Below are 25,504 nucleotides of genomic sequence, written 5' to 3' on the forward strand. Positions count from 1 at the left end.
CGTAAAGCGGTCACCCAATCTGCATTTGGTCTCCCCAATGTAGAGGAGACCGCATCGTGAGCAGTGAATACAGTATACTAGATTGCAAGAAGTACAAGTAAATCGCTGTTTCACCTGGAAGGGGTATTTGGGGCTCTGGACAGTGGGAAGGGGGGAGGTATAGGGGCAGGTGTTACATCTCCTGCGCTTGCACGGTGTTGGGTGAAAATAAATTCACATCTAATCTGTGGTAAAGTAAAAGGTGCAGTTTATTGAAAACAGAGCTCTGGGAGAAGCGTCTCAGACCCCGCGGTCTGTTCGAGCACCTTCTCCCCGATCAACAAAATTCACAAGCTTATATACAGTACAAGACTGGAGCACATCGATAGCCTTGATTACATTACTTATTCCTTGGCCAGTCTGGCTTCGTGGCAACAGCCGCCCCCCTCCCCAATTATATTCCTTCAAAAACAACCTAATTATAACTTTACATCGTTAGCTAAGCCCCTTCTTTTAGTTCTGTCTTTTATCTAAGTTTGTCCAGTTATCTGGACAGCAGGGTCCTTTCTTACTTCATTGTGGCTTCGGCCGATCAGTGACTCGTGATTGGACATGGCTAACCTTGTTATTGCAGCTTCTCATATCTCCACATGCTTAATCACTTTTGTAGTTCAGTCCATTGTGTTTTTAAACTAGTCTCGACTGAAACTAGGTTGTCCTGCTGTGTCGCTCAACTGCAACATTCAACTGGTTCAAATCCCAATCCTTCAATCCCTCCTATTGGTCCCGGTACAAATTTAGATTTTGCCCCGGGATACCAACTTCCAATGCCGTTTCTTGCCATCCACCGGGTAGTCACCCTGTATTGAGGGTTGGGCTCAATTGTCCTGAGCTCGTCCTTCGTTGCTCATCATGTGACTCTTTACATGTGAGACTCGTTGTCCTCGTCATCTTCTCCTGTTGCTTGCAGTTCATCTGTCGTTGATAGCCAGGGTTTTATCGCATCTCCAGATGCTACTGGAATGCCAGCGAGGGCCAATTTACAACATACTTTCAAAATCGTTGTCATAACACAACATATTGTCATCACTACAACAACAATTATAAATCCATGTATCAAATACGATCCCCATGATCCTCCGAAGAGCCAGTCCAACCAACCTTCCCCTGAGGTTTGGTGTAATTTCTTTACCTCCTTTTGTATATGCTCGGCCAAATTGGTTATATTCTCTGAGCTATCTGGTATGTAGGTGCAGCACTCAGCGCCTATCATTGCGCATGTGCCACCTTCTTTAGCTAGGAGATAATCAAGGGCCATCCTATTCTGGAGAGCTATTGTTCTCATAGCCACCATTTCTGCACTTATTTCAGACCGGGCTTCAGCTGTGTCATTAGCTACTTTCTCTAATACCGATGCTACGAGTCGAATTTCCTTTATTGCCCTAGCCTTCCCATACCCAGGGAATAAAATAGCGAAGAACCGCTCTGTTTCTGTAATTGCCCTTTTGGAGCGGTAATGGTGATGATCTGCTAGGGAGGGCAAGTGATGGATGTATGGCACCACATATCCCAAATAGCAGGACCCAGTCCAATTTCGTGGAAGCCATGGGTATGCCTTATGTCCGCAAATAAAATAGGTCCCGTTATAGGCAGTTAGGTTCATCTTCGTTGTGAATGTGGAAAAGCCAGACTCGCCGTTACTCCCTGTGATTCCGTTCCATTTTCCCCCACTAGTGAGGTTTGTTAAACCAGTTGTGTTAAATCACCAAACTTCTAAGGGTGAACCTTGTTCGAGGGTTGTCCAATTATGTTTACAACGACTGTTTCCTGCTTCCAGATTCCCTTCTTCCCCTCTGCTTACATTCCTTATCCAACATATCGCCCCAACGGATCTTCCTACCCCAGTTGTGTTTGTGAGGATAAGGTATGGTGGCTTTTCGCTTATATTATACACGGGTTTGTTCCATTCCTTCAAACATGTTTAAGGGATATCCTGCACTCCTGAACTGTACTCTTTGTTCCTCCCGTTTTCTGCTCTGGGTGTCCTTACCATTAGTACTACTGCTCGTATTGTTTCTACTAACTAACCACTCAGCCATTTGAATTACATTCAATGGTATTGGTCTAAGAGGGATTCCCCCTCTGGAGTGGATTGGGATATGGCTACTGATGTGCCTTCAATAACCACAAAACTAGAAGTTATAGGCTTAAACAAGTTGGCTTTTAATCACTAAGATCAGAGCTACATCTCAACACACCGACTGGCTCATAGGAATGAGTCATACAGATCCGGGGATCTTTATGTAAGAGAAGTCAGGGGCGGAGCCAAGAGCCAAGACCTGGAACCTTCCAGGTTAGTCAGGAAAGAGGAAGTGAAACTATACACAGTGTGGGGGAGGGTAATATACATGAGTACAGGAAATACAGGATCAAGACAAACAGATTTCATTACATTCACCCCTTCTTTAGATTTAGTCCATCGGGGTGATGTTTCTTAAAGTTGGTATAAGTGAGTCTGTCAGGAGGTTTTGCGGTTCTCAGTGATCGGCGCAAAGCCGGTTGGGGTGCCTCTAGGGGAGTGGATTCTGGTTCCTCCGCTGTCCGGGCCTCCGCAGTGTCTTCCAGGTTATCTGCAGTGTCCTCCAGGTTAAAGTTGGGTATTGATACCTCTGGGCGTCCTGTCGCTTTTTGGTGTAGGCCTTCCTCGGGTAGTCTCTCATCGTTCTCTCCGCTCCCCGAGGGAGCGAGGTCTTTTATGGAAACAGTGTCCTCTCGCCCGTCAGAGTATTCGATATAGGCGTACTGAGGGTTTGCATGGAGGAGCTGTACCTTTTCCACAAGGGGATCCATTTTATGGCCTCTCACGTGCTTCCGCAATAGTACTGTCCCCGGAGACGTCAGCCACGCGGGTAGAGATATGCCCGAGGTGGATTTCCGGGGGAAAATGAACATCTTTTCGTGAGGGGTAGCGTTAGTGGCTGTACATAACAGAGACCTTATGGAGTGGAGCACGTCTGGGAGGACTTCCTGCCAGCGGGAGGTCGGAAGGCCTTTTGACTTTAAGGCTAACGTGACAGCCTTCCAAACAGTAGCATTCTCCCTTTCCACTTGCCCATTACCCCGGGGGTTGTAGCTAGTGGTTCTGCTAGTGGCTATCCCCTTCGAGAGCAAGAACTGTCGCAGTTCGTCACTCATGAATGACGTCCCCCTATTGCTGTGTATGTAGTTCGGCATGCCAAACATGCAGAATAGATTACAGAGACACTTGATGACCGTGGCACTGGTCATGTCTGGGCAGGGAATGGCGAAGGGGAAGCGGGAATATTCACCGATGATATTGAGGAAGTATACGTTACGGTCGGCAGAGGGAAGGGGTCCCTTGAAGTCCAGACTTAGGCGCTCGAATGGCCGTGTGGCTTTGATAAGGTGTGCACGGTCAGGCCTGTAGAAACGAGGCTTGCATTCCGCACAGATGCGGCAGGCTCTGGTCATTGCCCTGACCTCCTCGATGGAGTGGGGCAGATTGCGGGACTTTATAAAATGGTATAGTCGGGTGACCCCTGGGTGACAGAGGTCGTTGTGGAGACCCTGTAATTTGTCCGTATGAATGCTGGCACACATTCCCCGCGATAGGGCGTCTGGGGGTTCATTAAGGGCTCCCGGCCTGTACATAATATCATAGTCGAACGTGGATAGTTCGATCCTCCACCTGAGTATTTTGTCATTCTTGATTTTCCCCCTTTGTTATTAAACATGAAAGCCACTGACCGCTGGTCGGTGAGCAGGGTGAAACGTTTGCCGGCTAGGTAGTGTCTCCAGTGCCGCACTGCCTCCACTATAGCCTGTGCCTCCTTCTCGACAGAAGAGTGCCTGATTTCAGGTCCCTGAAGGGTTCGGGAGAAGAAGGCCACAGGTCTCCCAGCCTGATTGAGGGTCGCAGCTAAGGCAAAGTCTGACGCATCGCTTTCGACTTGAAAGGGAATGCTTTCGTCCACTGCACACAGTGCAGCCCTTTCAATGTCCTGTTTGATACTGGTGAAAGCCTCCCGAGCTTCAGCTGATAGTGGGAAGGACGTCGATTTAATGAGGGGTCGGGCCTTATCAGAGTAATTGGGCACCCATTGGGCATAATACGAAAAAAATCCCAGGCACCTTTTTAAAGCTTTGGGATTGTGTGGCAGGGGCAGTTCCTTTAGGGGGCGTAATTGGTCAGGGTCCGGTCCAATTACCCCATCTTCCACCACACAGCCGAGGATACAGAGACGGGTTGTGTTGAAGACACATTTGTCTTCGTTGTAGGTTAGATTCAGCTTTAGGGCAGTTTTTAAAAATCTCGCAAGATTTAGATCGTGGTCTTGCTGGTTGTGCCCGCAGATAGTGACATTGTCCAGATAGGGGTAGGTAGCTTGTAGTTTATTCTCGTCAACCATGCGGTCCATCTCACGTTGGAAGACCGAGACCCCATTTGTTACCCCGAAGGGCACTCTGAGAAAATGGTAGAGGCGCCCGTTCGCCTCGAAGGCGGTGTATGGGCAGTCCTCCGTTCTAATGGGGAGCTGGTGATATGCGGATTTGAGGTCGATAGCCGAGAAGACTCGGTATTGCGCAATCTGGTTGACCATTTCTGATATGCGGGGTAAAGGGTAGGCGTCCAGCTGGGTATAAATATTAACAGTCTGGCTGTAGTCAATTACCATCCGTTTATTTTCGCTATTTTTAACTATGACTACTTGGGCACACCACGGACTGGTACTGCATTCAATAATGCCTTCCCGCAGGAGTCTGTCCACTTCCGCCTTGATAAAGTGTCTGTCTTCCAGACTGTACCGTCTACTTTTGGTCGCTGTGGGCCTACAGTTCGGAGCGAGATTAGCGAATAAAGAGGGCGGGCTGATTTTTAAGGTTGATAGGCCACAGACTGTGAGTGGCGGCTGGGACCCGCCATATGCTAGCGTGACACTTTCGTGGTGGCACTGGAAGTCCAGGCCCAAGATTACATTAACACAGAGTTCTGGCATCACAAGGAGTTTAAAATCCTTGTAGTCCGTGCCTTTTACAGTCAGTGTTACCACACAGTAGCCCAAAATGTCCGAAGTGTGGGGCTTAGCAGCCATAGCAATTCTGCTCCGTGTAGGGGTTACCGTTAATGAGTGCTGCCGTACCAGGCTAGGGTGGATAAAACTCTCGGTACTCCCACAGTCAATTAAACATTTCGTTAAATTCCCGTTTACCTGTATGTCCATCATGGATTTTGTCAACGGGTGTGGCCTGGATTGATCCACCGTGATCGAAGCCACTGTTGGGCCCTGGGCGGCCGTTGAGTTGGGAAAAGATGGCGGATCCCAAGATGGCGGCCCGCACGGCACGCACGAGGCGGTGACGGAGTTGGAAATCGGATTCCCCCTGCAGACTTTGCTAAAATGCCCCTTTTTCTTACATTTGAAGCATGTAGTGTCCTTCGCTGGGCATCGTTGTCTGGGGTGCTTGGCCTGGCTGCAGAAGTAGCATTTCGGGCCTCGAGACATTGCCGCTGTAGTAGGACTCCTGGGTGAACTTCTGTGTGGGGACTCCGGCGGTGTAGTGCTGGTCTGAGACCTGGATGGGGAAGATGGCTGATTCCACGATGGCGGCCCGCTCGGCGCGCATGAGGCGGTGAGGGCCGCATGGCCGGAAGAATAAGAGTCAGAGTTTTTCTGGGCCACGTCCAGCGATCGCGCAGTGGCCACTGCCTTTTTTAAGTCCAGGACCTCCTTCTCCAGCAGTCTCTGCCGGATATAATTCGATTTGAGGCCCATGGTGAAGGAATCGCGGACCAATTCGTCAGAGTACACGTTGGCCGTCACGGCCTTGCAGTTACAGTCCCGGACCAAGTCCTTTAGGCCCTGTAAGAAATCGTCCATTGATTCCTCAGGTCGCTGCCTGCGTGTAGCCAGCAGATGTCTGGCGTACACTTCGTTTACCGGCCTCTGGTATTGGGCCTTCAGGATAGTGATGGCCTCCGTGTAAGAGGTGGCGTCCCGGATGAACGAATAAATCTGATGACTAACGCGAGTAGTCAGTAGACTCAGTTTATCTACCTCGCTAGCGGATGAGGCCCTCGTGAAGAGTTCGAAGCATTTGAGCCAGTGTCCAAATTGATTTGATGCTTCAGCAGAATGTGGATCCAAGTCCAGACGCTCTGGTTTTAGGAGTCGATCCATCCTAGTATTCTTTAGTGATTAAAATTGATGTGCCTTCAATAACCACAAAACTAGAAGTTATAGGCTTAAACAAGTTGGCTTTTAATCACTAAGATCAGAGCTACATCTCAACACACCGACTGGCTCACAGGAATGAGTTATACAGATCCGGGGATCTTTATGTAAGAGAAGTCAGGGGCGGAGCCAAGAGCCAAGACCTGGAACCTTCCAGGTTAGTCAGGAAAGAGGAAGTGAAACTATACACAGTGTGGGGGAGGGTAATATACATGAGTACAGGAAATACAGGATTAAGACAAACAGATTTCATTACAGCTACATACCCAACATGCACTTTCTCCCTTGTCCCTTGCATACACATAACTCATATACAAAAAGGTATTAACATGGAATTCTCGCTTTTCCCATGCCGGGTGGCATGTCACTTTGGTCAATGCCACACATATTCCACAAAACAATACTATAGTCAAATACATTTTAAAGACGTATTAACAATTTTCCAAAGGGTTATTGAGATTGATTGCAGGTATCACCTGTTAGATATACAAATATGTATTTTAGTCCTTGTAGACCTTCAGTTGAGTCCAGTGTTTCCACCGCCCCATCCCCTTTATATCTATATACATGCGCACGTATCCCCACTAATAAGGACTTGATGTGGTCCTGACCATTTTGGGGCAAAGCCTGTTTTTTCTGGTAAAATTTTAACCATTACCTTAGTTCCCGCTGGAGGGATATGTGGAAGTGCAGTCAATTCCAAATCTTTATCTCTTTCCTCCTGTCTATCCCTAGTTTGCTGTCTCATTTCCTTTAACTGGTTACTTAGTTCCAAGACGTACCTACGGACTCTATCTCTCAGAGGGCCTATATCCTCTCCTCCTGTTATTATTCCATGGGGGAGTTGCATCGCTCTCCCCGTCGTTAATTCGTAAGGGGACAAACCCGTCGTTCGGTTTGGGCTCGCCCTTAACTTCATTAACACGGTTGGTAATACATTTACCCATTGCTGTTGCTTTTCCCCTAACGCCTTGGCTAAGGCTGTTTTCAAAGTCCGGTTCATTCGTTCCACCATTCCCGAGCTCTGGGGATGGTAGGGAATATGGAATTTTTGCTTTATTCCCATCCATTCGCATATCTTTTTCATTACTATCCCTGTAAAATGTGTCCCCTAATCTGAATCGATTTGGATTGGTACTCCCCATCGGGGAATTATTTCTTCTGCCATTATTCTTGCCACTGTGGTGGCTGTGCAGTCCCTAGTAGGGAAGGCCTCGACCCATCGAGTAAACTGGTCTATAATTACCAAGCAATATCTCTTCCCCCTGGAACTTGGTAATGGTCCAGTGAAATCTATTTGTATCTTTTCCCAAGGGCCTCTAGGTCTCGGCTGGTGGGCCATTCGTATTTTTACTGGCCGTCCTGGGTTATGCTGGGCGCATGTCGGACACTTTTGACAATACTTTGCTACATCCCTTCCTACACCTGGCCACCACCATTCTTGTCCTACCAGATGGGTCATCGCCCCTCTGCCCGCATGATCTATGCCATGGTGTAACTCCAAGAGTGTTTGTCGAATACAAGCGGGGGCTATTACCTTCCCGTTCTTTCACCAAACCCCCTGATCATCTGCTCTACCTCCTACCCAATACCATTCCTGCCTTTCTCCCGGCGCGGTATCCTGGTGCAACCTTCCGATGTCTATCTGGTCTACCTGTGTACTTGCTACCGGTAGTTCCTGTTCTAATGCCTGCTGCGCTGCCAAATCCGCGGCCCGATTACCCTCTTGTTGGCGGGTTTCTACCTTCTGATGGGCTTTAATTTTTACTACTGCTGCCTGCTTTGGTGCTTTTGCAGCTTTCAAGAGGGCCCCTATTCACTGTTGATGTCTGATAAGATCTCCTCCTGCAGTGACCAATCCCCTTCTTCCCCAAGCTATCATATAATCGTGCACCACTCCAAACGCATATCTACTATCTGTGTAAATATTTACTGTTTTTCCTTCTGCCAGGGTCAGGGCCCCAGTGAGTGCTACTAATTCTGCCACTTGGGCTGATAATGCCCCGTCCAATCTGCCGGACAATACTGTTTCTAATTTTTCATTTACGACTGCCCACCCAGTTCGGGGAGACCCGTCAACATATTTTCTGGAGCCGTCCACGTACAGGGTAAGCTGTGGGTCTTCCAGAGGATCTTCCTCCAAAGGGTCTCCGTCTATTTCCTCACCTACTTCTGCACATACGTGGGGTTCCCCTGATCCCAGGATCCCTTCCGCGGGATTCTCCCCCGTATCCCTAACAATTACCACTGATTCGTCCTTAGGTATTAGGACCATCTCCCAACGTGCCCTTCGCATGTTAGATACTGACCGTAGCTTATTATTATTTAACATTTCTACTATCGTGTGTCTGGTATGGAGGATAATGTCCCCGGTCATTACTGTGGGCTCGCTAACCTTTACCGCCCACGCTGCGCAATCCAGTGCTGCTACACATCGTGATAATCCAGCGGCTACGGATGACTGTTTAGTGGAGTAATATGCTACCGGCCGTCGCCTGTCCCCATGTTGTTGGGTTATCACGGCGGCGTAGAACCCCCCTTCGTTTTCACAATGAATGTGGAATGGTTTCCTCATGTCGGGTAGACCGAGGCCAGGGGCCACTATCAGCGCTTGTTTTAAACTCCCATATGCCTGCTCCTGTTCTGGTCCCCACTCTACCGGGGTATTACCGGGACTCCCCCCTTTCACCAATTTCTGGATGGGTTCTGCTATAGCTGCAAAGTTCGCTATAAAATTCCTACTATAATTAAAGAGACCTAAAACCTTCCTGACTCCTCGTACTGAGACCGGTCGGGGCATCTCTTGTATGGCCTTCCGTCGGTCACCTGGCATGGCTCTGGTCCCCTGTGACAATTGTTGTCCCAGGTAAATAACTGTGCTCTGCCCGATTTGAGCTTTCTTAGGGTTTATCTTGAACCCTCCTATTTCCAGGGCTTGTAGGACTTCAGTTAACGCAGCTGCATGTCCATGCTCATCTTCCGAGGCGATTAACAGGTCATCCACGTATTGCAATACAGTGCTGCGGTACGGGTTGAGGTTCACTGTTTCTAACAGTGAACTCATTACCCGGTGGAATACCGCCGGGCTGTTATGGAACCCCTGAGGTAGCCTAGTCCATGTATGCTGTCTTTCCCCGACCGTAAAGGCAAACTTATTCTGGGATTCCTGGTCTAAAGGTAAAGACCAGAATCCATTAGCTATGTCCAAAACTGTAAAAATCTTGTGCTCCGAGTTCAAGGCATTTAAGATTGTGGATGGGCTGGCCACTATTGGGTGCAATTTGGGCGTTACCTTGTTTAATTCCGTATAATCAATAGTCAGTCAGAATGATTTATCCGGTTTGGTGACTGGCCATACGGGCGAGTTGGTCGTGCTTTCGGTAATCCTAATTATGCCCCTTTCTTCCAGATCACGCACTATTTCTTGTACCGCTTCCCGGGCTTTTGGTTTAATAGGGTATTGCTTATGGGGCTTGTGTTCCGGACCTGGAACCGTGATTGGCTCCATTTTTACCTGTCCGGTGTCCTGTTTTGTCTTAGCCCAAATCCCTTTCATAATTTTGCATATGGTCCCGTATGGTTTCCGTTCTAGTTCCCAATCCCTGCTCAAAGATGCTGCACTCCCTACCCTAGCCAAATTGGTGCATGGTTTATCTATACTGACCTTGGACCCATCTCCTTTGGACCAAACAATTTTATTTTGCGCGGAGTCCACCAATGTGTTAAATTCTTTTAGCAAGTCTATTCCTAATATGGTACCTTCGTTATTTGGACACACATAAAAGTGGGCGGGGAGGAGTTTTCCTGTTAACTCTAAAACTTGTACCTCACTTTTATAAGCCTTAATTTTTATACCCCCTAATCCTACTATATATATATATATTCCTTGGTTGTTGGAAGGGGCAAATCAGTCAAGGATACTGATGCTCCTGTGTCAACTAACATTTCACACGGTCGGCCCCCTAATAATGCTGCTACATAGACTCGGTTATCCGAGCCTCCTTTTACGGGGGCCGCCTCCCGTCATTGACTCTTCCCTTTCGACTTGAGGTACTCAAGAAAGTCCCTTCTATCCTCCGGACTGAGATAAGCGCCCTGTGTCTGGTCCACGTTTCCTTTCTTCTGCCAACAGCTGTAACTCTGGTGTCCTGGCTTACCGCAATAGTCACATCCCCCTTTCTTTCCACTCCTGCAATCCTTTGCCATATGTCCCATCTTCCCACAATTATAACAGTTCCCCTGAATTCTCTTGTTTGATTGTGATGCCTCCCCTGCTGCTACCCTTTCCTGTTTAACTTTTACACCTCCCTTTTCGGTGTGTTCAGATTCCTTTGCGTCTATCTGACATGCCCATTGAACTGCGAGACCATACGTAGGGGCGGCTACTACCCCCATTTTTAGGATGGCTTGGTGTGCCGATGAGAGTCCATCCTTAAACATCTGGATGAAGGGCTGGTCTGTTCGTTGTGGGTTTGCTTGCCCTGACGATTCGCAATAGGCGTCAAACAATCGTTCTCCATAATCACTACTAGATTCTCCCTTTCTTTGCTTTATTGATTGGATTTTTCCCCAGTTTATAGTAGGGGCCCCAAGTGCCGTTTCTACTGCGATCTTAAAGGGCCCGTATGCTGCCCGCTGTGCCGCCAGTGCGGCACCCGCAGGTACTGCATCCGCCCACGCTCCGTCTTGCATGCCTGCAGCGGGGTTTACATTTCTCCATTTGTCGGCTGGGCATTTCGCCCTAACTAACTGGTGGATGTCTCGAGGATGTAAATCATGGATTTCCCATATTTCCTCTAAATTCCTCCAGAACTCTGAGTTCTGACTACGGGGTTTAAGGGTTCCTAAATCTTTAAGAATGGCTTGTTTTTCAAGAGGGGAGAAAGCCCGATATCGACTTTGAGCTGGCGCTGGGTGTCGTATTACGGGTGCCATCGGCACTACTGGAATATCATTTTCGTCTCTAGGTGGAGCCGAGGCATACGGCGGGGGGTTTTCTTTATCCCGTTCGTCTCCTTTTCCCTTGCCTGTCAATTCCATCCTTTCTACTAAAGTTTCTAATTCTGCTATTCTTATTTCTTGTTCTTCCATCTTACTGGTTTGTGTCTTAACCCTTTTTGTTAACATTACTACCTGATGTATTAAAATTACTCCTGCTTTCTTAGTTTTCTTTTGTTTCTGCTTTTCCCACCACTCCCGCTGTGTTATTGGTTTTTCTAGTGGATCCCACCCATCTTTCTTCATTTTATCGATCAAACCCTTTTGGTCGTCAGCATAGAGCCGACTCATCGATCCTGGCGGACCCCAGTCTGGGCCTCCGCCTTCCACCATAATGTATTAATTTTTTTTTTCACTAGTTTACCACGTTCCGGTCCACCCTAGTAACTCGTTCTCAGAGGTCTTACCTATCGTCCACCACTAGATGGTGGCGGTCCTGACTTGTAACTATCCCTGTCAGAGGTGCTCGTCTGGCACTTGCAGGCTCTAATACATTAGCACAATACGTCACTTAATGCAATCCAACAGATCCCGCAACGCAACACAGCAGAGAGACTTTTAGTCTGTCTCCGATTCCCAACTAACTCTGGCCTTCACGTGGGGCCCAGTCGCCCTCTTAATTCCGGCTCAGTATGGGTCCTCGAGACATTTACATTCCGAAATAACACATCAGGTTTCAATCAACTTAACTACTATTTAAACTGCATCTCTCACCTGTCACGGATACCAGATTCTTTCGATACTGCATTGCTGTCACACCGCCCTTCCGAGTGATCCAATTTCTGGACGGTCAAAGATCTGACTACTCGCCCCGCTCACTGGTGCAGGCGGTCTTCCAGCTCTGCAGTACCCTGCTCGCTGCGCCAATTTGTTGGGTGAAAATAAATTCACATCTAATCTGTGGTAAAGTAAAAGGTGCAGTTTATTGAAAACAGAGCTCTGGGAGAAGCATCTCAGACCCCGCGGTCTGTTCGAGCACCTTCTCCCCGATCAACAAAATTCACAAGCTTATATACAGTACAAGACTGGAGCACATCGATAGCCTTGATTACATTACTTATTCCTTGGCCAGTCTGGCTTCGTGGCAACAGCCGCCCCCCTCCCCAATTATATTCCTTCAAAAACAACCTAATTATAACTTTACATCGTTAGCTAAGCCCCTTCTTTTAGTTCTGTCTTTTATCTAAGTTTGTCCAGTTATCTGGACAGCAGGGTCCTTTCTTACTTCATTGTGGCTTCGGCCGATCAGTGACTCGTGATTGGACATGGCTAACCTTGTTATTGCAGCTTCTCATATCGCCACATGCTTAATCACTTTTGTAGTTCAGTCCATTGTGTTATTAAACTAGTCTCGACTGAAACTAGGTTGTCCTGCTGTGTCGCTCGACTGCAACATTCAACTGGTTCAAATCCCAATCCTTCACACGGGAAGGTGCCAGGCGAAGGGGAAGGGCTGTTGGGGGTGATAGAGGAGTGGACCAGGGTGTTGCGGAGGGAGCGGTCCCTACGGAATGCTGAAAGGGGAGGGGAGGGGAAGATGCGTTTGGTGGTGGGATCACTTTGGAGGTAGCGGAAATGGTGGAGGATGATCCGTTGGATGTGGAGGCTGGTGGGGTGAAAGGTGAGGACAAGGGGAACTCTATCGTGGTTCCGGGAGGGAGGGGCAGGGGTGAGGGCAGAAGTGCAGGAGATAGAACGGACACGGTCGAGGGCCGTGTCAACCACGGTAGAGGGGAATCCTTGGTTGAGGAAAAAGGAAGACATGTCGGAAGCGCTGGTGTGGAAGGTGGCATCGTCGGAGCAGATACGGCGGAGACAGAGAAACTGGGAGAATGGAATAGAGTCCTTACAGGAGGCGGGGTGGGAGGAAGTGTAGTCCAGGTAGCTGTGGGAGTCAGTGGGTTTGTAGTAAATACCTATCCCCAGAGATGGAGACGGAGAAGTCGAGGAAGGGAAGGGAAGAGTCAGAGATGGACCATGTGAAGGTGAGGGAAGGGTGGAAATTGGAGGCAAAGTGAATGAAATTGTCTAATTCGGGGCGAGAGCAGGAAACGGCACTGATACAGTCATCAATGTATCGGAAAAAGAGGTGAGGGAGGGGACCTGAGTAGGACTGGAACAAAGAGTGTTCCACATATCCCACGAAAAGGCAGGCATAGCTAGGACCCATGCGGGTACCCATAGCAACACCTTTGATTTGGAGGAAATGAGTGGAGTTAAAGGAGAAGTTGTTCAATGTGAGAACAAGTTCAGCCAGGCGGAGGAGGGTGGTGGTGGATGGGGACTGGTCAGGCCTCTGTTCAAGGAAGAAGCGGAGTACCCTCAGGCCATCCTGGTAGGGGATGGAGGTGTAGAGGGATTGTACTTCCATGGTGAAAATGAAGCAGTTGGGGCCAGGAAACTGGAAACTGTTAAAGTGGCGGAGGGCGTCCGAAGAGTCACGGATGTAGGTGGGAAGAGACTGGACAAGGGGAGAAAAGATAGAGTCGAGATAGGAAGAGATAAGTTCCGTGGGGCAAGAACAGGCTGAAACGATGGGTCTACCAGGGCAGTCCTATTTGTGGATCTTGGGAAGGAGGTAGAAGCGGGCTGTGCGGGGTTGGTGGCCACGGGGGGAAGATCTCCAGAGGAGATGAGGTCAGTGACAGCCTTGGAAACAGTGGTTTGATGTTCGGTAATGGGGTCATAGTCCAGGTGGAGGTAGGAGGAGGTGTCGGAGAGTTGGCGTTCAGCTTCTGCTAGGTAGAGGTCAGTTTGCCAAACAACAACAGCACCACCCTTGTCAGCGGGTTTAATGACAATGTCAGGGTCGGATCTAAGAGAATGGAGTGCTGCAAGTTCAGAGGGAGGTAGGTTGGAGTGAGTGAGGGGAGCAGAGAAATGGAGACGGCCGATGTCACGGCGGCAGTTAGCAATGAAAAGATCTAGAGAGGGTAAGAGGCCGGGGGGGGGGGGGGGGGTCCAGGTAGAACAGGAATTCTGCAAGCGGGAGAAAGGGTCAGTTAAACTGACAACTTTGATGTAACTGCAGCTCTTATGTACTGCAAGCCGAAGGAATGGTTTATTTTGGATTGGTATAATCTGAAGCTCGGTGAGCACTGCATCTCTCAAATGGATAGTAGCTCGGTAGTTTCCATTAGAAGGCTTCATTTTGAATTTATCTGGAGTAGGTTAATGGTTTTAAGGATTTGTGAATTATGTAGGTAATTTTTTAAAATGCTCGTGTTATCTCACTGTCACGCTGGTGGGATATGAATCCATGTGTACCCGAATTGAGAGAAATACTTTTTCAGGTATAGGGAGCTTGTAAAATGTGTCTCATCCTCCCCCCCCCCCACCCCACCCCTCTATTCCAGATATTGTTAATGAAATGGAAATTTGCCAGTAAAGTGAGGTCCTTGCTGCCAGTTGCCTATTCCAGGGATTTCTCACGTTGGTTGCAGAATTTGGTTCCTCTTTCTCTGTCATCTGCCCCCTCCTTTTCACTGTGTCTATATTCTTTATGTAGCAGCTATGAAAATGATGAGTGATTTTAATATTCCACCTGTTTCAGTAACCGTGGGCAGTAATTCCTTTTTTTTTCCGTTCTCAGGATAGTTATAAAATATGTTGCTGAATCAGATGTGCTATAGCATAGGTGCTCCATGTTGTAATCTTTTAGCAGAATGTTCACCGAGTGGCAGAGGACCTGAGCATTATGCAGCAGTGATGGTTGGTGAGCGAAATAGGAACATGGGAACAGGAGTAGGCTATTCAGCCTCGAGCCAGTTCCGCCATTCGATGAGATCATGGCTGATCTGCGATCTAACTCCATATACAGGAAACTCTCTTTTTACCAGCACCTAAAATAACCGGAAATCTCTTAACCGGCAAATTTCAAGAGTAGGTTCAGGTAAGTTTTACTTGATATTAGTGGCCGTTCCTGGATCTGTGGCCGTGTAACCGAGGTTCTTGCACCTGTTGTCATGCAACAGGGATGCCTGGATCTGTGGCCGTGTACGGGGCTCTCGTACCTTAGTAAGTATACCTCTCTGTAATCCGGACTTTTTGATAAATCGGCACCACGCCGGTCCCGTCGGTGCCGGATAAAAAAGAGTTTCCTGTACCCACCTTTGGCCCATATCCCTTAATACCTTTGGTTAACAAAAACCTATCAATCTCAGATTTAAAATTAACAATTGATCTAGCATCAATTGTCATTTGCGTAAGAGAGTTCCAAACTTCTACCACCTTTTGTGTGTAGAAGTGTTTCCTAATTTCATTCCTGAAAGGTCTGGCTCTAATTTTTAGACTATGTCCCCCTAGTCCTAGACTCTCCAACCAGCGGAAATAGTCTCTCTCTATCTACCCAATCTGTTCCCCTTAATATCCTGAAAACTTTTATCAGATCACCCCTTAACCATCAAAATTCCAGGGAATAAAACCCTAGTTTGTGTAACCTCTCCTCGTAACTTAACCCTTGGAGTCCAGGTATCATTCTGGTAAACCTACGCTGCACTCCCTCCAAGGCCAATATATCCTTCCTAAGGTGTGGTGCCCAGAACTGCTCACAGTACGCCAGGTGTGGTCTAACCAGGGTTTTGTATAGCTGCAGCATAACTTCTACCCACCTTGTACTATAGTCCTCTAGATATAAAATCCAACATTCCATTAGCTTTTTTGATTATTTTCAGTACCGGTTCATGACATTTCAATGATCTATGTACCGGGACCTCCAAGTCTCTTTGGACCTCCACCATTTTTAGCTTTTCACCATTTAGAAAATACCCTGTTCTATCCTTTTTAGGTCCAAAGTGGATGACCTCACATTTGCCTACACTGAAATCCATTTGCTACAGTTTTGCCCAGTCACTTAATCAATAGGCTTGGTTTTGTTCTCCCATGGAATAAAACATGATTGTTAGGGATTTGATTTCTTTGTGTTCAGGTTTAGTTTTGGTTAGGAATTGGTTTTGTGGCATGCGGTGAGCATGGGCTGGATTTACTGGCCTCTAAGATGAGGAATGTTATCACGGGTGAAATGGGACATTTGTCTATTTTTGGCACAAGGAGAACATTGCACACCTAAATCAGGTATCGCGCGGGTTAAGGCACTTACACTTAAATCCTTATTCTAGTTTGCGAATCCCTCTGCCCCCTCACCTCATCCTACCCTTGAAACCTCCACCAGCCTGTATCCTACAGTCTGCAGCCTCTTGGCTCCTATGAACCTTTTGCCTATTCCCTTCTTCCCATTGTTCCTATCTTGGTGGCAGAGCTTTCAGCCACCTTGGCCCCACTGTCTCCAGCTTGCACCCCCTAAACCCTCTTTGCCCTGCTGCTTCCCTTCTCGATTTGTTTTTAAAACCCCTGCCTTTTTAATTGTGTCTTTGGCCAGCTATTCTAAATGCTTGGCCCGTGTCTCTCATGTGAAGTGATTTGGGACATTGTATTACATTTATTGCAAGGGCACTATGCAAGTTGTTGAAAGTCAGTTCGGCCAGCTAATGCATCTCGCAGTGCAGTTATAGTATTCAGACCTGTAGTTACAGTATAGGTTCCATCCAGGCAGAACCTCGTTCGACTGCCTGGCTCTGAATTAACTTTTCTGTTCACGAGAAAGTCCTGCACATGTGCGCTCAATATATACGCACAGAGCTCTGCTCCAGTCGGTTAAACTTTTCACTTTTTCTTTGTGGGGAGATCACCCGCAGCGCAGTTAAGCTCCACAGAGGTTTTAAGTGTCTGGTTTTATGGTGTGTGATGTACTCCTGCATTGTCAAACCAAAGAAGTGGGAGGCGATCGCCAGCAAGCCCACACAGTGCCAGGTATATTTATTTCAATTTCACAATTTGCCAGGGTGGGATTTGAACTCCAATACCATAACCACTCTGCTCCTGTGCCCAAATGTGATATCGTTGCATTATTGTAAAAGGTATGAGATTTCTCTGCCCAGCAAAGTTCTAACTAACTGCAGTGCCCTGGGGCTGGGTTCCATGGGCAGTCACATTGCCAAGGAACCATTTAGTCTATGCAAATTGTTGAGTGCAATTAAAACTTGCACGCTCCAGATGAACTTGCTTACTTTTATGTGTCAAGTAATTTTTCCAGTTTTATCACTGAAGTCATGTACCTCCTGCGTTCTGTCCCATTGAACAGGAACAGCAAACAATGACCTTCGCTTTTTTCACACACGCGCTGTTGAGAACAACGTCTTAATACCTCCTCAGTAGCATCTGACTACTTTGGGCAGCTCATTACTGTTGCTCAATGTTAGGCGGCTAATTAGCTGATTGTCCTTTTGAGGTTTATCCTTGTCTGCTGATGTTGTTCACCTTGTTATTTAAACATGGAGTTTGCAGAGCAGGAGGAGCTTCGGTTGTCTGTTTAAATAAACCAATAGAGGTGATGCTGGGTTGCCTCAGTGTCACTAACAGAAAGATAACTACACAAGTGCCCCCTCAAACTGAGTGGGCACCACTAATAAAACTAACCATACAACCTAATTAAATTAAAATCAACTCATAACTTAAGTCTTACTATTATTGGTGTCAATAAGACCCCCTGCCTTGCAGTACTCACCGGTAGGTCCCAAGCGTATTGGTGGACACAGCATGTTCCCTCTCTAAGGCCACCCAGGCATGAACAAGGCCACGAAAGAGAGGCAGGCAGGCAGAGTGGCCCTCCCTGCGGGCTGTGGTGCTCATCCTGGACCTGTGGATGGCTGTCTTCACCAGGCCCAGGAGCAGACCCGTGCGAAGGTCCTCCGACTTGCCCGCCCACCCCTCCATACCGGGTGGCCAAAGGTCAAAAGTGTTGGCTAAAGTGCAGTCAGAAATTGAGGAGCAGCTCCCTTAAGTAATGGAATAGGGGCGGCAACCTTTCAGACTACATATAGATATGAAATAAGTTTCCAGAGGTTACAAGCGGCCTGGGTATCAGTGAAGTGACTTCAAACAACATCAAACGCCACTGCTCCGTGCAACACTCTCCACCCCAGATACCCAATGGAGCGGGGAAGGTCTTCCGCGTGGAGAGCCTTCCACTGGGGGAATGCCAGGGCGTGTCCAGATGGAAGACAAGGGCGAGGAAGTGGAGAGTGTGCAGGAGCAGCCCATACAGGAAAATCCCTCTGAGCAGAATGGAATGGCACGGAGGGAATTTCCAAGAGATGACTTAAGTTGTGAGGTGGGAGATCCCGAGGGAGGATTCAGGGCCTCGTGCTGATGATAAATTACCTCTCCATGGTTCACTTAAGCAGCGTGCTTCAGAGCATGGTAACACACCTTCGATAGGTACGATACCAAACCAGTGAGCCTGATGTTAATTGAGTCTGTAGGCCATGATTTTGTTTCTCTAACATGTGAAATAACTTTTTAGTGGTGTAGTGTTGTTGATAATCTGTCTATATAAAAGTTTTGAGGTACTATAGTGTTCCCTACTCAATGTGTAAGTGCTTCTGAAAAGCATGGCTTTGTTTTCGTGTTTTTCTCCACCCAATTTCCATCTTGGTGACCCGTGCAGATCACTCGTGCCCGGTGTCTCACCACATGCACATCCTGCCTCTATTCTATCCTCTAAAATACGCGCAGAATCAGTATCTGAGCTAGTGGCTGTGACTGTGAGATTGAGTGACGGCGTCTCTTCATCTTCACTTTCTTCTTCTTTCTTCCTCCACTGACTGAGAAGGTTCCAGTTCTTCAGTATCTGAAATGAAAAAGGGACAAGGGTTGAGTTGTGGTGAAGGGAGAGAAGAAAGTAAGAAGTGTGTGCTTACACTATCTACAGTTTCTCAGTCAGAAGAGATTCAGGGATGAGGGAGAAGTGGGATGAGAGAAGGAAGATTAGGTATGCGGATACCATCATCACCAATCATTTCAGCCCCACCGGTGGCCACGGCCTCAGAGATGCCCATTCCCATGATGATCAGCACTGTCTCCTCCATGGGAGTTAAAACATGCAGGCGCACTTGTCCCCCTCCAGTTAATTCCTGCTGCTTCCTGTTATGTGCCACCTTCTCCTGCAAGAAAGAGGGAAGTGTGTCAGTGAGTATCGTGCAATATGTTTGGGTGATGTGGCTGTCTTGGTTGAATAGCTGCCAATGTGTGCAAGTTGTGAGATGTGGGTGTGAGGCTTGCAACAGTGCTAAGTGTGTGAGGGTGAGGTAAAGCATATGAATGGTTAGGTTGAGTACTGATTGATAGAGATTGTTGGTCAGTGAGTGAATTGAGCAGTGGATGAGACTAGTGGTGCAGTTGGTAGGATATGGCATTTGAAGATGAGCTCGCTGACCTTGATGTGTGAGATCATTAAACTTCTTTCTACACTGCACCTCGGTTCTTGCAGCTACACTCCTGGCATTAACCTCCACCGTTATTTTTTCCCACTGCCTCCTGAGCATGTGACTGGAGGGCCACCTGCCCCACTGTGGATACAAGACATCTCTCCTCCCTTCCACCTCTCCCACCAAGACCTCCAGTGCAGTGTTTGAAAACCTTGGTGCATGCTCTCTTGCATGGTCAGCCTTTGTTAAATCTTTCACAGCAGAATTTTGAAAATACTCTCACCAGTTCTTGCAGCCACAATACACCTTCACTTTAAGAGGTGGAGGCTGGCTTCAAGTAGTGCTAGCCACTTGCGATATTGGGCCTCCTGCTGATGCGTGCAGCCAATGAACAGCGCGGGGAGTGCTAGCTGCATGCAGCAATCATAGAAATCAGCAGGCAGCACAAATTTGACATGCTGCCTGCTGTGCAGTGAATGGGCGCGGGTTAGTCGCGCATCGCTGAGGCCACTGGGATCTAGAGCAGACCCAAAATTCATAACAGTTCCCTTCCCTTCAGAAATCCATCTGGTGCCTTCCATCGAATTCAAGGAAAAATCCAAGCTAATAACCTTGATTGCAGGTCCCCACTCACCTCCCCAACTGATCGCCTGGCTGCAGGGAAGAGAACTAAGCAGTGTTAAATGATTGATTGAATGTTGTCTATGTGGACTTGCCAAATAACCTCATTCAGTGGCCTACCTAGTCAGCAGTGATTCACCTGCTATTGAAATGACATTTTGCATACAAGACAATGGTCATCCCCTCAAGTCCCTCGTGATCTCCCATCTTTACCGTTCCTTGGTGCTATTCTTGCCTCCACACCAATAAGTGTGATGGCCACAGGTTGGTGTGCACCTGGTGCATTGTTCACCCACAGATCTGGCTTGATTTTATCTAACGCAATTTGGATTTGGTTTACTGCATCCAAATGTCCCTTCTGTTATAACCGTAGGTTGTTCTAATGACTAACCACTTCTTCTGATCCCTTTACTCTCTTCCCCCTACAGTTGTCACCTCAAAAATCAATGTAGGGAGCTCATTGATTTCTTTGTCTCAAAGATTGAGACAATCTGCTAGACTGGCTCCACCTCTACCATTTACTTTTCCCAGTCCTCCCCATATCCTTGCCTACACTCAGTTTCTCCTCATCTTCTCCAAGTTCATTTCCGCCAAGTCCCAATTCCTGCTCCCTCAATCCTTTCACAACTCCTTATCACAGAACTGCCCCTACTATGCCCATTGCGCTCTAAACCTAGTCAGTGGCTCCCTTTTGGGAGTCACAATGAGGAGACGTGATCTTAAAATTGTTAGATAACCACATAAAGAGAATGTGGGCACACTGTCCCAAGAAAGCCTTAGATGTAGAGTCAATCGAAGTGTTTCAAAGGGAGATGGATAGTTAGGTAGGACAGGGTTTTTACACTTTTTTGCTTCCGAGGCCCCCCTCCCGTGTTATAAAAATTCCACGGACCCTCTGTAACACAACACAAGTATTTTTTCTGTATAAAAATTAGTTATACAGTTAAGCATTTTAAAAAATTATTATTTTTGTTTTACTGACTTAATGTGAAACTTGGTGTTGGTGAAAGTTAAAAATTGTGATAACGCCATCAGCTATTTTAATAACTTGGACTGAAGACATTGAAGGAGAGCGTCACACCGGATCCCAATCTGAAATATGCAGTTGGAGGAGAAACTAAGTTTGTCCCCTCTAATTTTTAATGACTGTGTGAGAAGTGCAGGGGTTGGGGAGGGTGGACGAGATGAGGTTTAAAGCGAGGAAAGGCATTTTTTAAGATATGAAACTCAAGTCCCTACCTTTTTTTTTTAAAGCTGACTCAGTAATATAATCATCTGCCAAATATTCAGGTTTACTGGAACAGCGAGGATTAGATGGTAGGAAAACCTTCCTATGTTGTACTGCGCAGAGATCCTAACCTGATGATCTTGTTTCTTCAACATGTTTGTGTGCTTGAGAAATTTCCTTGGAAACTGGGCAATGTCAGCTCTTGATGTTGTATATACGCCTGTCCCTTAGGAACATTCTCGTCGCATGATCGTATTTTTCTTAATTGGCAAATGCCCTTGAATGACTCTTAATTACATCCCCGATACAATCTAGGATTGCTAACAATTTTTTTGGTCTATATTAAATGAGGAAAATGTGTGGATGGATAAACCTAGGCAACATAGTGTTGAATTATTGGAATCCACACCTCTTTTTATAATTGAACTTGTAGTTTCAACCAAATCTTTTAAATCTTGTATAATACAAGGTTGGAGCGACATAGCTTTGAAGGTGGTACATTGTGGGAAAGGGTCAGAAAAGGAACCCCGATCCCCAGACTCTGTTTACATAGGATTACATAGGATATACGGCACAGAAACAGGCCATTTGGCCCAACCAGTCCATGCCGGCGTTTATGCTCCACTCAAGCCTCCTCCTGTCTTTCCTCACCTAACTCTATCAGGATTCCCTTCTCCCTAATATGCTTATCTAACTGCCCCTTAAATGTATCTATACTATTCGCCTCAACCACTCCCTTTGGTAGCGAGTTCCATATTCTCACCACTCTCTGGGTAAAGCAGTTTCTGCTGAATTCCCTATTTGATTTCTTGGTGACTATCTTATATTGATGGCCTCTAGTCTTGGTCTTCCCCACAAGTAGAAACATTCTCTCTGTATCTACTCTATCAAAACCTTTCATGATTTTAAAGACATAAGAACATAAGAAGTAGGAGCAGGAGTAGGCCATACGGCCCCTCGGGCCTGCTCCGCCATTCAATAGGATCATAGCTGATCCGAACCTAGACATACGTCCACTTCCCTGCCCGCTCCCCGTAACCCCTAATTCCCTTATCAGCTAGGGAACTGTCTATCTCCATTTTAAATTTATTTAATGTCGCAGCTTCCACAGCTCTCTGAGGTAGCAAATTCCATAGATTCACTAACCTCTGAGTGAAGAAGTTTCTCCTCATCTCAGTTTTGAAAGGGCAGCCCCTTATTCTAAGATTATGCCCCCTAGTTCTAGTCTCACCCATCAGTGGAAACATCCTCCCCGCATCCACCCGATCAAGCCCCCTCACAATCTTATATGTTTCGATAAGATCACACCTCATTCTTCTGAATTCCAATGAGTAGAGGCCCAACCTACTCTATTAGGTCACCCCTCAGCCTTCTGTTTACAAGAGAAGAGACGCAGCCTGTTCATCCTTTCCTGATAAGTATACGCTCGCATTTCTGGTATCATCCTTGTAAATCTTCTCTGCACCCTCTCCAGTGCCTCTATATCCTTTTTATAATATGGCGACCAGAATTGTACCCAGTACTCGAAGTGTGGCCTAACCAATGTTCGATACAAGTTTAGCATAACTTCACTACTTTTCAATTCTATCACTCTAGAAATAAACCCTAGTGCTTGGTTTGCTTTTTTTTATGACCTTGCTAACCTGTGTTGATACTTTTAGTGATTTGTGTATTTGTACTCCTAGATCCCTTTTTTTCCTCTATCCTATTTAGATTCTTATTTTCCAACTAATATGTGACCTCCCTATTTTTCTTACCAAAATGTAATACCTCACATTTATCTGTGTTGAATTTTATTTGCCAATTATATGCCCATTCTGCAAGTTTATCAATGTATTCATGTAATTTGTTGCAGTCCTCCTCAGTATTGACTATCACCCACAATTTGGTGTCGTCTGCAAATTTAGCAATTGTGTTTTTGATTCCAAAGTCTAAATCGTTAATATAAATTGTGAACAACAGTGGTCCCAGCACTGATCCTTGTGGAACACACTTCCCACCTTCTGCCACTCTGAATAGCTACCCTTTACCCCTACTCTCTGCTTTCTGTCTTGAAGCCAGCTAGCTATCCATTCTGCTACTTGTCCCCTGACTCCAACATACCCTGACCTTATTCATTAGTCTATTATGTGGTACCTTATCGAGGGCCTTTTGAAAGCCTAGATAAATTACATCTACTGCATTACTCTTGTCTACTCTCTCTGTTACCTCTTCAAAAAATTCAATGAGGTTGGTCAAGCAAGACTTTTCCTTTTGAAATCCATGCTGACTACTTATATTATATTTTTGGTTTCTAGATGTTCTTTTAGTATTTTAATTTTTTAATTTTAATTTTAATCTTTAAATTTTCTCCTTTAGTAGGGATTCCATTATTTTTCTTACCACCGATTTTAAGCTGACTAGTCGATAGTTCCCTGGACATGTTCTATCTCCCTTTTTAAATATAGGTATTACATTAGCTGTCCGCCAGTCCTCTGGCACTGCACCTTTTCCTAATGAATTACTAAATATGTGTAGTAATGCCTCTGCTATCTCTTCCCTAGATTCTTTTAAAATGCATGGATATAATCCATCCAGACCAGGGGTTTTATCCTCTGAGTTTCATTAGTTTATTTAATATATCGCCTCATTTTATTTTAAATGCAGTTATCTCATTACTAATCTCATCATCCAATGTCATCTCCACCTGTTCTATCTCCCTGGTAAGTACTGAAGCAAAGTAATTATTTACTATTACAATAGCAAAATACTGCGGATGCTGGAAATCTGAAATAACAACAGAAAATGCTGGAAATACTCAGCAGGCCAGGCAGCATCCATGGAGAGAGAAACAGAGTTCACGTTTCAGGTCTGTGACCCTTCGTCATTTACTATCTCTGCCATCTCTCTGTCGCTGCCTGTGATATTATCCTTATTACCCTTAGTGGCCCTATTCCCATGCTGACCTTCCTTATTTTTATTTACGTGCTTGTAAAATATTTTACTGTTTTGTTTTATGTTCCTTGATAATTTAATTTCATAGTTCCTCTTTGCCTTCCTAATTTTTTTGACTTCTTTCCTAATCTCTTCATATTCTCCCTTATTATGCTCTCCCCTGCTGTTCGTGTACTTAATGTATGCCTCTTTCCTTACCCTCTATTTTTCCCTTATGGCTTTATTCATCCACGGTGTCTCATTAGTGTTTAGCTTGTTCTTGTTTTTTAGCGGAATATATTTTTCCTGGACTCTGTTGAATACCATTTTAAATGTTTCCCATTGCTGTTCCACGTCACTGATTGCCAATATTGTTGTCCATTTTATTTTCCCAAACTCTGTTCTCAGCCTCTCAAAATCAGCTTTTCTCCAATCTATTACCCTAGTCTTTGTCATACTTATGTCTTTCTCAATTATTATCTTAAAGCGTACTATTTTATGGTCACTATTGCCTAGATGTTCCCCTACTTTTACTTCTCTTATCTACTCTAGTTCATTCCCCATTACTAGATCCAATAGCGAATCCTCCCTTGTTGGGCTTTTTACATATTGGGTTAGAAAGGAGTCTTGTACACATTGTTGGAACTCCATTCCCTTATCCCCTTTACCTACCTCTTCTGTCCAATTAATATCTGGGTAGTTGAAATCCTCCATGATTATTCTATGGTTTTTACTAGTTTCCCTAATTTGTTTGTATATTTCTTCCTCCACCTCCCTTCCACTATTAGGTGGTCTGTAGACTACCCCTATTAGTGTGATTGATCCTTTATTATCTTGTATCTCTATCCACATGAATTCTATTTCTGTCTTGCTGATAGCTGCGTCACTTTTTTCTACTGCCATTATGTTATCCCTAATAAGTACAGCTACTCCACCTCCCCTTTTCCCCTCTCTCTCTTTTCTAAATATGTTATACCCTGCAATGTTTAATTCCCAGTCCTGATTTTTCTGTAGCCATGTCTCAGTAATCCCTACTATGTCTGGTTCCTTGCAATGCACATTTGCCTCCGGCTCCCCTGTTTTATTACAGACACTGTGTGCATTGCTGTACAGACAGACAAACTCATTTTTAATAGCAGTTCCTCTCACTTTATGTTTAACCATCTTTTTAAACTCCTGTTCTATAACTCTGGTCCGCTATGTCCTGGGCCTTCTCCGCTCCCACTCTTTTTGTTGCTGCCGATGCT

General features: G+C 46.1%; 1 protein-coding gene across 1 annotated transcript; it reads right to left on the bottom strand.

The window, feature by feature from the left end:
- Positions 1–250: 250 nt before the first annotated feature.
- On the bottom strand, positions 251–1,930 carry LOC147104280 (endogenous retrovirus group PABLB member 1 Env polyprotein-like). Its single transcript, XM_085961478.1, has one exon. It carries the CDS (start codon positions 1,640–1,642, stop codon positions 902–904), a length of 741 nt encoding a protein of 246 aa, XP_085817604.1. The 5' UTR covers positions 1,643–1,930; the 3' UTR covers positions 251–901.
- Between the last annotated feature and the right edge of the window lie 23,574 nt (positions 1,931–25,504).

This window comes from Somniosus microcephalus, chromosome 19 (assembly GCF_052327205.1).
Source record: "Somniosus microcephalus isolate GS21.2 chromosome 19, FLI_Smic_1.0, whole genome shotgun sequence".
NCBI classification, from domain to species: domain Eukaryota; kingdom Metazoa; phylum Chordata; class Chondrichthyes; order Squaliformes; family Somniosidae; genus Somniosus; species Somniosus microcephalus.

Bases quoted from the DNA above. Each gene is read 5' to 3' on its own strand.
- LOC147104280 (XM_085961478.1), bottom strand. From the start codon at position 1,642: ATGAACCTAACTGCCTATAACGGGACCTATTTTATTTGCGGACATAAG.